The sequence below is a fragment of the Nicotiana tabacum genome, chromosome 4 (assembly GCF_000715075.1).
Source record: "Nicotiana tabacum cultivar K326 chromosome 4, ASM71507v2, whole genome shotgun sequence".
NCBI classification, from domain to species: Eukaryota; Viridiplantae; Streptophyta; class Magnoliopsida; order Solanales; family Solanaceae; genus Nicotiana; species Nicotiana tabacum.
Window position 1 is genome coordinate 48,166,675 of NC_134083.1, and position 14,636 is coordinate 48,181,310.

The window sequence follows — 14,636 nt, forward strand, 5'->3', positions numbered from 1 at the left end:
GCTTGCGAATTTGGGGTCGTCGGTCGAGGTAGATGATTCGGGGAATGTTGTTCAACTTTCGAGATCGGTAATCGAAGAAGGTCACACCAAAATAAATTCTACAAGCTTAACCTGGGATTGGAGAAACAAGTATATTGAATACTTGAAGAGTGGAAAACTCCCATCGGACCCTAAGGATTCCAGAACCCTATGGACTAAAGCTGCTCGATTCACTTTGGCTGCGGACGGAATGCTGTACCGAAGAATGTTCGATGGACCGTTGGCAGTATGCTTGGGTCCGGGAGATACCGACTATATCCTACGGGAAGTGCACGAGGGTACTTGCAGGAATCACTCTGGAGCCGATACGTTAGTTCGAAAAATAATCAGAGCAGGGTATTATTGAATCGATATGGGCAAAGATGCGAAGGAATTTGTTCGTAAATGTGAAAAATGTAAAATGTTCGCACCGATGATCCACCAACCCAGAGAATAACTCCACTTGGTCCTATGCCCATGGTCATTCATGAAATAGGGAATGGATATCGTCGGCCCTCTGCCATCTACCCCAGGTAAAGCCAAATTCATTTTATTTATGACTGACTATTTTTCTAAATGGGTTGAAGTGCAGGCATTCGAGAAAATAAGACTGAAAGATGTTATAGACTTTATTTGGGATCATATTATATGCGGATTCGGGATTCCTGCCGAAATAGTATATGACTGGAAAATAATTCGTTGGCAGCAAAGTAACAAGATTCCTCGAAGACCACAAGATAAGAAGGATACTATCGACGCCATACCACCCCAGTGGGAATGGGCAGGCCGAATCAACAAACAAAATTGTCATTCAAAACTTAAAGAAGAGGTTGAACGACGCTAAAGTGACATGGAGAGAAATCCTACCCGAAGTCCTTTGGGCATATCAGACAACGTCAAAATCCAGTATGGGGGCGACCCCATTCTCCTTAGTATATGGGTCCGAAGCATTGATACCAGTCGAAGTTGGTGAACCCAGTGCCAGATTTTGATTCACGAAGGAAGAATCAAATAACGAGGCTATGAATACAAGCCTCGAACTATCGAACGAAAGACGAGAAGCTGCCCTCGTCCAATTGGCCACCCAAAAGCAGTGAATCGAAAGATATTATAATCGAAGAATCAAGCTCCGCCATTTCAAGCCTAGGGACTTAGTGTTGAGAAAAATTACCATCAATACCCGAAATCCGAACGAAGGGAAACTAGGACCGAATTGGGAAGGACCATATTAGGTGCTCGAGAACATCAGAAAGGGATCGTACAGGCTCGACATTATAAATGGCAAACAACTATCAAGTAGCTGGAATGTATCACATCTAAAACGGTACTACTGCTAAGGTACAAACTTTCCATATTCGTTTATATCTCAAAACCAACACCTGCAGAAGTCCGAACAAGGGCTAAGATGGATCTCTCGCTTGAAAGCACGAGTTGCACTCTTTTTTCCTTAGACCGGTTTTATCCCAAATGGATTTTTCGGCAAGGTTTTTAATGAGGCAACCATTGATTGTGCAGATTTACAACAATATCCGAGGTCTTGCAAGAAAGTTATTTCACAACAACAGGGTTCCAATAGGAAAAATTATAAGAGCCAAATGGTAGAAGCGAACCATGCTCATATAGATTGGCCCGAACCCAGGCATGTAATAACGTGCGAAGAAAGTTCTCTTCTTTATCGGCATCTTATATCCAAGAAAAATTCCTCTATTTTGAGATTTATTATGCAATCAGAATTAAGATAAACTCGACGACTAAGCCTACGGGCTATTCTTATTTTCGAGTTCGAGCAAACACTCACTCGACCATTACGCCTACGGGCTACACTACTTCGAGTTCGAATCATTCACTCGACTAAGCCTACGGGCTACATTACTTCGAGTTCGAGCTAACACTCACTCGACCATTATGCCTACGGGCTACACTACTTCGAGTTCGAATCATTCACTCAACTAAGCCTACGGGCTATATTACTTCGAGTTCGAGCTAACACTCACTCGACCATTAAGCCTACGGGCTACATTACTTCGAGTTCGAGCAAACACTCACTCGACCATTACGCCTACGGGCTACACTACTTCGAGTTCGAATCATTCACTCAACTAAGCCTACGGGCTACATTACTTCTAGTTCGAGCTAACACTCACTCGACCATTACGCCTACGGGCTACACTACTTCGAGTTCGAATCATTCACTCGACTAAGCCTACGGGCTACATTACTTCGAGTTCGAGCTAACACTCACTCGACCATTACGCCTACGGGCTACATTACTTCGCGTTCGAGCAAACACTCACTCGACCATTACGCCTACGGGCTACACTACTTCGCGTTCGAATCATTCACTCGACTAAGCCTACAGGCTATATTACTTCGAGTTCGAGCTAACACTCACTCGACTATTACGCCAACGGGCTACATTACTTTGAGTTCGAGCTAACACTCACTCGACTATTATGCCTACGGGCTATATTACTTCGAGTTCGAGCTAACACTCACTCGACCATTACGCCTACGGGCTACATTACTTCGAGTTCGAATCATTCACTCGACTAAGCCTACGGGCTACATTACTTCGAGTTCGAGCAAGCACTCACTCGACCATTACGCCTATGGGCTATACTACTTCGAGTTCGAATCATTCACTCGACCATTACGCCTACGGACTACACTACTTCGAGTTCGAATCATTCACTCGACCATTACGCCTACGGGCTACTTTTATTTCGAGACTCACTCGAACCATTACGCCTATGGGCTATATTACTTCGAGTTTGAGCTAACACTCACTCGACCATTACGCCTACGAGCTACATTACTTCGAGTTTGAGCTAACACTCACTCGACCATTATGCCTATGGGCTACATTACTTCGAGTTCGAGCTAACACTCACTCGACCATTACGCCTACAGGCTATATTACTTTGAGTTCGAGCTAACACTCACTCGACCACTAAGCCTACGGGCTACTTTTATTTCGAGTTTGAGCTAACACTCACTATTTTTATTTCGAGTTCGAGCAAACACTCACTCGACCATTACGCCTACGGGCTATATTTCTTCAAGATCGAATCATTGACAACTAATAAGCCTAAAGGGCTACATTGCCCCAAGTTTGAGTAAGCGCTCGCTCGGTTACAGAGGCTACGAAGTCCAAATTTGATTAAGTTGTTTAAATCATTGTGAAAACATTCATAAGGCGTGAATAAAGTCCTCGCAAGACGGGAAACAAAAACAAAAGCAAGTCGGGAAAAAGGGAGATATGTCTATATACAAATTTATCTGCATGGGTGATTACAACGAAACTAAGAACTAAACTTCTCCACCAGGAGAGGTCTCTTCTTTATCAGGCTCCCCCCCCATTTTCGGATCCGCTCTTGCTCCCATCGTCATCGCCATCAGAAACTAGAGCTTCATCATCGGCCTCTAGTTCTTTGGCCCTTTTTATCTCTTCAGCGAGATCGAAGCCACGAGCATGAATCTCCTCGAGAGTTTCCCTTCTGGATCGGCCCTTAGCATGTTCGGCGACCCAATGCGCTCGAATATCGATGGACTCGGCTGCCTCTCTTGCCTGGACTTGGGCAGCTTCTGCATCGGCCCGATAGACGGCCACGAGTGCATCCGCATCGGCCTTTGCCTTTTTGGCATCGGATTTCGCCTTGGCAAGTACAGAGGCCAACCGAGCCTCAAGCTCCTCAATTCTTCTTGCTTGAACTAGGCCTTTTTCCTTCATTTTCTGAAGTTAGGTTTCGGACGATGATAATTGGGCTCGAGCAGTCTTTTTTTCTGCAGCAAAGCGGTCCATACATTCTTTCCACCGCAAGGACTCCATTCTTATCACGTCGACCTCCTCACGAAGCTTCCCGATCATCTCGATTTTTTGCTGCAGCTGTGAGACCGAAATGTTAGCTATCGTTTCGGTATCAAGCCCATAAGCTTTCAAAAGCATCATTACCTGCTCAGACAAATCGGTCTGATCTCGATAAGCCTTGGCCAGCTCAGCTCGGAGGTCTTTTATTTCCTCCTCTCTCTGCCCTAAGGAAAGTCTAAGGGAGTTCCTCTCGTCAGTAGCCCGTTATAGGTCGGCCGCGTATCGATGCAACTCATTCTGGGACCGAGAACATTGTTCTCGATGAACTGCCGCTGCCTACAAAGAAACAAGAAGCGAAGTTAACGAAAAACGAACATAAAGATAGTACTGGCAAAATAATTTTAAAAGCTCACCTGATTCAAAGCCTGCCGCAATCCGTGAAAAAGATCCGATTCATCACCGGCACCGGCAACGTCCTCAATGCAGGTAAACATGTCACGAAAGGGATCTTCTTCATCGTGAGGACTGTCTAGATCGAGGGCTCCCAGAGCTTGAGCTTCCCGAATCACCCCTGCGGAAAAAGCGGGAAAGGTAGCCCCAAATGACTCGCTTGGAGCGTTCCCCTCGCTTCGAAGGGGCTCGAGGGGCTTTTCGATCATATCCCCTGCCGGTTGACTCCGATGAGATGCGTCTTCGATATCCGATAGTTCGGGGACTCTACCCGAATCTTTCTCCGGTATATCTTCAGTTCGAGGCGGAGCCTCATAGAGCGTCATCGATCCAGCCGGCGATGAGGCATCGGTGGTCCTCTTCGTTCGGACCGCCAGCGCGGACTCATCATTCTCTTCTTCTTCTTCTTCTTCTTCTTCATCTTTATCCCTTAGACGCAGAACGGATTCTGCGGTCAAAGGAATGACATTCTTGTTCGGCTTACGAGCCGTCCTCTTCTTCGGTTTTGGATATTCGGGAAGCGAGGGTCTCTTCCTTTTATTTTCCTTCACCGGCTTTAGGACAGAGGCCGAAATTTCCTCCTCATTGGACAAGGGCCTCAAGACCGCGTCTTTATCCAAACCTGCGTATGGGAAACCTTATAAAATATATTTTGAAAACTGCCTCGTTCGGATCATCAGAGTCCGAGAAATGAGCTTACCATGATTTTTGGCCTCCCACCGACCCTTTGACAAATCACGCCCTGAGCGCTCAGCATATGTGGAGGTCGAAACAAGGGCTCGTACCTAGTTCTTGAGATTGGAAACTGCTTCGGGCATCCAGGGAACCGCTACATCACAAAAAAATAAAAAAAAATAAAAAAAATGAAAGAATCATGTCCGAGGAGTGTCGATAAGAGAATAAATGAAAGAACAAAATAGAAGCAACAGCAAGATCACACTTACGTTTCAATTCCACTCCTCGGGAAAAGGGCATCTTTTCAGTCGGAATCAGGTCCGAAGTCCTTATTCGAACGAACCTGTCCATCCAACCCCGATCCCTGTCCTCGTCAATATTCGAGAACAGAGCCTTGGTAGCCCGACACTGGAGTTTTATTAACCCTCCTCGAAAAAGTCGAGGACGGTACAATCGGATAAGATGATCGATGGTGAACGACATCTTCTCGATTTTGCTCACAAAATATCGGATCAGGATAACGATCCGCCACAAAGAAGGATGGACCTGGCCTAGGGTTACCTGATATTGTCGACAGAAGTCAATAATGACGGAATCGAGGGGACCCAAAGTGAAAAGGTAAGTATACACATTCAAAAACCCTTTCACATAAGAAGTGATATCTTCGTTAGGGGTAGGAATTATTATTTCTTTATCACCCCAATTGCAATCCTTCTTTAGCTGATCGAGGTACTTCTCGGCTATCGAACACATGTACCTCGATACCGGCTCACACCGGCCAGGGACCGATGAACCTTTATCGACCTTAAAATCTGAAGTAAGGACACACGCCCCGGGAACACACTCCTCAGGCTGTGGTTCTGCCGGTGTCTCGTCGGCGGCACACTGTGAAGATGAAGCCTTCTCTTTCTGAGGAATGGTTTGCGATGTTTTCGCCATTTTCGAATTCAAAGGTGAGGGATAGAAGAAAGTGATAAAGATTTGGCAGAATTGAAGAGGGGTTTTTTGCGGAAAGAAATTACAGATTTACTGGTAAGTTGGAGAGTACGAAGAAGAACTTGGGAAATTTGGAAGATAGATGTAAAAGTGGTAAAAGATAAAAGAAAGAGTTATTTATAGGTTCAAGCGATGGCGGTTAAGTATCAGCAGTGGCCGACCACCGCCTGACATGCATGTGAAAGACTAAACCGACGGGACAGCTACCAGATGCGTCATGGTCGAACCCGATGGAAACGACAGGATATAATCTGATCGAGTTGTTAAAAAAAATCATATCGTTTCCCGCCATATTCTTTCCGAGAAACGAGGGGACTATCTGTATACGGTCGAAATAGATTTCGGCCTTAGCACGTCCGATCGAGTTCGAACGATGATTTATCGAAGTAAGATCCCGAAGGTGGAACGAACTAACCTCGAACCCGGGAGGCCGATGCGTGTCGAGTTCGATATCATTATCGAGCTCGAATCAAAATTGAACCATGATGCAGAGTAGATCTATCGTTCTGATAATTCAGAGACCAACCAACATCGACCTCGAATCAATTCAAGGGCTCAAGCCAGGATCGGGCTCGAACCAAGGTCACGAGTTCGAGCCGAAATCAAGCTCGAACCAAAATCGAGGGTTCTAAGCAAGATCGAGCTCGCAGACAAAAGTCGTTGCAATCCCACTAGAGAGAATCTTGGCAGAAATTATGGAAAAACTGACTTATCATGGGTCTCCCACTGAATGTTTATTTTATTATGCTTAGAGCCAAATCCCTCCACTATAAAAGGGCTTGGTTACCATTTTTGTACAACAAGTTTTTCAGGCTTACATTGTAATAAAAGTGCTATATTCTTCTACAGTAAAGAATCGTTTCTTTCAGATTTCTTAGATTGATTCTATTTGTTGAATCCTAAGATTCATTGTTCCTGATAACCTTATCTATTTTGCATTCTCCGCAATCTATATTTACATTTTTATTTATCCTTGCATTTTGTGTTAAGTTACGCCACATATCCTCGGAACTACGTATAAATTCAACTCTATCTATTTTTCGGGTAAACAAATATACCTCAGATCTACTAAAGCTTGACATCGGATCATCAATATAGAATACAAACTAAAGTCTAGACTCGCAACTCAAATTCTTTTCAACAGCAATAGAAAAGGCTAGCTCCCATCATTTTCAAGAAGTTGTAACAGGCATCAAAAGTCAAGCTTTCCTTTCACATATTATACCATTGAAAAAGAAGAAGAAAGGCAACAAAGTTACGCATACAAAAGAGCACTTGCAATAGAAAAAACAAACACTTAATTTGTTTCTAAGTAACTCAGAATCAGTCATGTTTTTCATCTCTACATTCAGCAAGGACTACCAGAATATACATTGAAACTTGATATCATTGCTCAGATTAATAACCCAAGATAAAGCAATTGTAACTTCCTAATGTATATCCCAAGGATATTTAGAAAGAACACTTAATCTATTATCGATAAGGGCCTACTTATATTGTCAAAACCAAGCACTAAAAGGAGAAAAGAGTGGCTGTTACTGTGACTGAGCAACTGGAACTAAGCTCATTGTATATGGAACCACAGTGGCAACAAAAAAAGGCTTTGGCGCGAGAGCAGAAAGGCTGCAGAGGTGTCTCATCTTCCTTGTCTCAAAGTGATACAAATAGATATTAACTGAAACCCTCATAAGCAAGATATTATCCTTGAAAGCTAGAGTCCCAATCCAAGGGATATCATCAGTATTGAAGTTACTTGCCAACTTTTCAGCTATCCTAAACAGATACTTGTTGTTTACATTTTCCAGCTCTTCTAAAGAGATTGTAAAAGTTAGATCCCATTGAGACGTAAAACGATCCTCAAGCACCCACAACTGAAGTCCATGCTCACAAATCAACACGTAATGTAGCTTCCCTTCAGCTTCTCCCAAGCACATCTCGGGTTTTAAATTGAACTGGTTTCTAGGAAGTGGTACGCTTATCAACCAAGATATCTCATTTTCTGGATCAAACATGAGGATTTGGTCTCCATCAGTAAGGCAATATATAATCCCCTTTACGCAAACACATCCCTTTTTCAACATGTTGTGATTGCAATAACAAATCTCTCCCGATCTTCTCCATAATCCTGTTTCTGATGAATAAATGTTAAAACAGAAATATCCATATCCATTCCCTTCTGTGCTAGTTTCATCTTGACTAACTATCACAACGTTGAATTTTGTGAACTCATCAATCGGTTTCTTCAATGGCTCAAAAACCAAGGTTATGTTGCTTTCTCTCGACGGATTTGGCCAATGAATTGCTTTCCACTCCTTATTCACAGGGTTGCAGATATAGATTAGGGGAACGTTACAAGGAAAGATACTTCGACAACAGATAAGTCCATATCTTGAATCGAGGATGACAACATTTTCTGGTAGGAAATCAAGAACATTATTATGGACTTCAGTGGTAACTGTTGCTATAGGTATGTAGCTAATCCAGTCATAATCTTCATCACACCACTGGTACTTACCTTGGTAGAAGAAACCTGCAGGGGTTTCCATATTTTTCAACTGAACTTGGATGAAATTGCGGTCAGATATAAGACATTGCCATTCCTTTGACACACATTTCAGTTTCAGCAAATCCTTAGTAGACAATTTTGGTAGTACTTCAAACAGCATATCATTGCTTGGAGACCAAAGTTCCTTCTTCATTTTCACAACCCTGAAATAATTTGATTTTATTAACACAAGAAAACAAACTCTTTAGTATAGAGAAATAACCTTACCCTTCCCAAAAATTCAAACTAGAGGACGACTAAAAGCATTAACAAAATTTAAGAGCAGTACAACAATTAGATATACAAAAAGCGCTACTACTATATAATAAGTGGATTGACATTTGCAATAAATAATAGAGATATGATCAACTGTGAAATATGCAAAAGTTGTATTCATCTTAAAATATCATGCACAAACTGCTCTTTTTTCTTAGTTTCATGTTCTTTTATGAAATGGAAAGTAAAGATTGATAGCTATGTACAAGAAAGGCAATTTCTTTTAACCCATAGTGGACGAAAGATAGCAAACTCCATCCCATACTTCCCCACCCCCTAAATCGCACTGCCTATAAAGAAGACTAAAAAAAAACTGAAGAAACAAAATGAAAAAAGTAACGATGAACCAAGCAAACCACAGTGTAACACAGGAAAAGTTGGAAAGAAGTAAAATAAAAGAAAAACACTGTAGTCTGTATTCATTATATCCTTTATTTGAAAATAGAACTTTTCAACATGTTTCTTATGCATTTTTCGGCTACAACGAACCAGCAGACTTTGCCAGAGATAAATGGATTTGCATTACAAATATAAGACTAGAAAACAAGAAAACAGACCTTGTATTCCCGAGAAAGCTTAAGAATGGCTTCGAGAAATCCTCAGAATGAAAACGTAATAGCCATCAGAAAACCAACCAACCTTTCATTTTCTCTGCTTATCTTCTCTCTGTTTCTTTGTGTGCAAGTAGCTTGCTTTTCACTTTTACATGCAAAACACAAAGATGGTGCTCAGTACTCTGGCACTGGGAATATGGTAGTGGTAAAGTGGGAGTGCAGTTTTGGCTGTGTGACAGAGTCTGCAGACCCTTCAAATGCTGCAACGGAACTTGTACAAATTATGACTACGGATACAGGTCAGGACGTACCCACTGCTTACACGTGTCCTCCCAACATGCTGACCTCCTTTCCTTAATTTTCCTCCACTGTTTTTATGTACATATTGTTTGGTTTTGTCATATACACTCCACCAAAAAAATTTGTTTTATTATAAGGCGATTTAAAAATCAAACAATAATAGCAAATTAGCAATGTGAGTTTATAACCTTAAACAAGGGATCTGTTACAGGTGGTGTAAACAATAGTGTATATAGCTTAATGGACCCTAATTTGAGACTGGAGTGTTGTTGATGGATATATGACTTACATACGAATATGATTTTGAGTTTAAGCTAAAAATGAAAAAGGGCTAATAAGGTAAAAAGTCATCAAACAGTAGTGATCCTTTGTTCTTTTTGCACTTTAACGATAATTCAAGGTTAGCCAACCTTTGGCGCAATTAATTTCCTTTTTCCCAACTAGAGTATTAGGTGCCGAATAGGAAAGTCATTAACTAGTACATGCTTTTTATTTGCACCTTTGGTCATTATCTTTACCTATTAAACCCAAGAAAAGACCGGAAAAGGAAGAAAAAGAAAGAATTTTTTTGTACGTCGCCAATATGTTCATTTTTGTTGGTAAGGTGACCAAATTACGTGTAATCTTAGAAAAACGAAAAACATAAGTTCTCGCACTACAAACAAAAAAGCAAAGAGGTTATTGTAAGTTAATTTCATTTACCATTTAGATTGAATAAAATTTGCTTAATCCAATATTGCAAGCAATTTTGTCTATATTCATTTCTTTTTCCGATGTAGATCTTTTTGGAGGATGTCGCTGCCCTGGAGAGGTTCTACCTTTATGAACTAACTCTATCCCAAAGGGAAATAAAATTTACAAGAGAGGGCCAAATTTCTCTGAGCCTCATTAAATTACTAGTAAATGAAACTATGACATCCCTTGCCACAATTGCAACATAAATTGCCTTCTGAATTACTCTGATTGGTCCATGTCAAAACAAGATTATTCCTCTTTATCGCTCTCCCGATTAAAACTATCACAACAAAAATGAGCAGTTTGGTGCATGTTTAACATTATGGCTTGGCCAAAGATCAGAAACAAACCCAGAAAAGCTATCGGGGAGCCAAGAAATCACAAATGGTTGTCAGGTGACTTAATTGTTCATATTTACCTGAGTTGAATCACAACAAGTATTGAAAATCTAAAATAACTTCTATTAAACACAATTCAACAAATAACTATTAATTAATCCACAATAGCAATAATGACATATTACATTCCAGCAACTCAGGAAGCAGGGGAAGGATAGAGAAGCAAAAACTTAATGGAATTCATAACTTGCAAGGCTGGTAAAAACAACCAACTCTCAAAATGACATACACAATTGGTAGATAACGAACTAAGGATGAATACAAGTAGTAGTTCATTTACTTTCACGTAGAGGGAGAATTGTTTAAAAATTGCAGAAACAGAAACTGAAAAAAAGATCTAAAACAGGTCAATTAGCAATGTGAAATTAGAGGTCCCAATCCTTCCAAATTTGTCAAGACTCTCAGCGCTTGCTGCGTTCAACTGAGTTGTTGAAAGGTAAAAAGTGTTTCTTACCTTGGAAGGAAACTCCATACCCTTAGAATCCATCTTAACTTCCCCACCACCAATGGACGTCTTTAGCCATTCATATCCTAATACCATGTCACAATTTGACGACAATGGAAGCAAATACAAATCCACACTACACATGGCGCCTTTCAGCAACAATTGAAAGTTGTTGCATGCTCTGCAGGTCACAATAACAGTCCCAAAAGGTGTTATAACAGGTCGAGGCTTGATTGGAAATATGTCACAGCCTAACTTATCCGCAAAGGATTCATCGATAAAATTGTGTGTAGTTCCCCCTAAACCAATTAGGATATTCACGGGTCGCTTCCCATAATACCCAGTCACACAGCAACCTTCGTATGGCTTAGAGTATTCTACTACAGCATCCATAGATATTCTCATGGGTATTTCTTCTTTCTCTGTAGTCACAGGATCTACAGATGGAATATCAGCAACATCCTCACTTTCATCTTCGATTAGATACACTTGCTTTTTGTTGCCATGAGCCAGTTTTTCATCACAATGTAAACAGGCTCGCCTCTCCTTAGGTTTAGTGGCGGTTAGGGTTTTTCCGCGTCCCTTCATATTCTCCTCCTTAAGGAAATCATCAATAGTAAGAGTGAAAAAAAATATCAATCCACACAATAGAGCAAATATTACAAATCATAACAAGAAAGTTTTAGGAAAAATCAATTCTAGAAAGGCGAGAGTGAAAAGAGGAGTTTTAGCCCCGTAGAATTTTGTATTGTACCTGAGGCGTAGATGAGTTTCCACAGACGGCAGAGGAAGCATTCACGTCAGGTTTCTTCAACGAGTCTATGGATTCCTTCAACTCTTGAATCGTTATATCAGACTTGTCCTGTCTGGCATTCAATTCTCCGAACATCCTCTCGATTAGCGCACGCATTTCCCTAATCTCCATGGCAGTATTCGTAGTTTGCTTGTTTCCTTTAACCATCTCGAGGAAGAAGAGAAGGAGGAGGATAAGAAAGAAAAAGAAGAGTCGAGAGAAAAGGGTTTTTGGTTCGTACTCTGCTACAGACCGCAGAATGCGCATTTGTAGTACTAGCCACAGTGTCAACCGCCTTCTCACGTGCGCATTTTCTTTAGAATTAGTTCCTAAATTAAATCCTTTAATATGCTAATTGTGTCTTAAAATTTTCTTGGACTCTCAAAGTAAAATCTATCGGAATGTGTAATTTTTCCCACGCTGGATTACAATTGTATTCTATTAATAATTCCAAAGCCACTGAGTAAATCACGAGCTGAGTAATGACTTCTGAACTTCAATTTGCAATATGATATATGAACCTTGTATCTTGGTATAGCATTTTAAAGTTGTATCAAATGGAAAGTATAATCTTTGTTTTAGAAGAGAAATCTTGTTAGTAGTAGAAAGATGGTGCCAAATAATCTGATATATCAACCATATCACTGAATGTACAACTGTACTTTTTTATTATTAAGCACAAAATTATAGATTTGAAAACTAAGTAAAAGTTTCTCATATGCATTTTTAATTCGAAAACTAAGTTATACTTTTACATTTTTTAAAGTAAAAGTTATATCAGATGGAAACATAACATCATTTCATTTTTAAGAAAATTCATGTTGCGAATGAATAGAAAGGTGGTGCAAAAGGAAATGATATATCAATCGTATATAATTGATTATGTAATTAAATATAGAACTATAATTGACTGTTAAGCTGAAAACTCGAAGAGCTGAGCGAAAATTTCTCTTATACACAGTTGTGAAAAGGTTGGGGGAAAAACCGTTGGAAAAAAAAAGTATTTTGTGAAAATGATGTTGAAAGAAAGAGAGCAATAGAGAAATGAGACATCATAAACATAGACATAAACAAGTGGAATCAATGGCTTTTTAGCAAAAATATGTATACAATGGAGAATTTGACTCGATTAGTTTGGATTAAAGGAAAATAGCTTTCTTGTCCTTCATCCCTACTATGATTTTGAATGCGTACTTCTAATTAGATAAGTTTACTAGAAGAAATATTTGGCTATTAGAAAAGGAAAAAATTAAAGTGTGCTCATTCGAACAAAGCTTTAGAACAACGATAATAGCCATCACAGGTCACAGCCCAATCAGTTCCTTTTTCTCAAGTAGAGTATCATTAGGCGTGAATAGAAAAGTCATTAAGTACATAATACATGTGCTTTATGAGTAGTATGTCAAATGGGCGGGTTGGGTCGAATTTGGACGGATTGATAATGGTCAAGCAAAATATGCATCACAGTTCAACCCGTCCATATTTATGCGGGTCAAAACCGGGTTGGATGACTAATGGGTTGGGTAAAAGACGGGTGGACCCATTTTACACATGAGTGAGAGCCCATTCTATTCCTAGTGAAGAATCTATCCCTCAATAAGAGATATAAGAACTATTTTAGTGAATAAAAGAACTTGAAAAACAAACTTACGATCAAAAGCTCGTTGCAATAGCCTAAATTTACTTTTGAAATTATATACAATCCAAGATTAAAATTACTCTTCCCAGCGTAAGAATTACCCACTTGTATCCAAAACTTAGTTTGCAGTGTGCATGTATACTGATAGATAGAAAGGATAAGTATTTTCATTATACAATTTATAATATTATCGTAAACTAGTCTCTTTCCACGTGTGTTGCATGTGTATCATGCATCGTTTATTAAAGTTATAATGGATACATATTATAAAGTATAAATTTAAATACACCACAAGCTATATGTAACGTTAACATCTTTTATTAATAAAGTTAAAAGATATACTCTCCGACCAATTCTATGTCTATTCTTCTAGCCTTCATGCTATTAATTAAATTTTGGTATATCTCAATATTTTAAAATTTGGTTGGTCCAATAGACGATGTCAGAAGATCATTCTCTGATCAACTTTATCTTCACTATATCCTTCAGCTTTAACAATACCAATTAGGCCTTGATATAATTGTCTCTCAAGGTTGACTGCTCTTTTGTGGAGTATCCAAACCTCGCCTTTCTCTTTTAATGTATTTGTCATGCACAAAATCTTTAAAATGATGAACTTTAGTGTCGTTTTCTCCCTGTACTTTTCTAAAAGGATCCGGATATACTAAAAATATATTATCGCAATATTTACAAAGTATATTATGCATAATGTAAGTTCAAGAATATAATAAACTAAAAGCAGTATAATAGAGACTCACAAAACTGTAGGCAAATATGTGTGAATTCATCTTTCTAGCTCAAATATACGCAGAACCTTACCTCTTTCTCAAGAACAAGAAACAAATAATAGTATAGTTAGTTATAGGTTATATAACAACATCTTTGATCGAATATTAATATTTTAGAGCTATTTATGTTAGAAAAGATTTTACTATAAAGCTTTTAGACACTTTATTAGAGTTCTTTTTTTAATCTTGTTTCACAAGAAAAGATAGCTAAAGAGG

The 14,636-nt window shown here is 39.6% G+C and overlaps 1 protein-coding gene across 1 annotated transcript; it reads right to left on the reverse strand.

Annotated features, from left to right (window-relative positions):
* Window positions 1-10,912: 10,912 nt before the first annotated feature.
* LOC107796346 (uncharacterized) lies at window positions 10,913-12,363 on the reverse strand. Its single transcript, XM_016619102.2, has 2 exons — window positions 11,955-12,363; window positions 10,913-11,797 (listed from the first exon to the last, which is right to left on the reverse strand). The coding sequence occupies exons 1-2, from the start codon at window positions 12,258-12,260 to the stop codon at window positions 11,093-11,095; spliced, it is 1,011 nt and encodes a 336-aa protein (XP_016474588.1). The 5' UTR covers window positions 12,261-12,363; the 3' UTR covers window positions 10,913-11,092.
* Window positions 12,364-14,636: the final 2,273 nt, after the last annotated feature.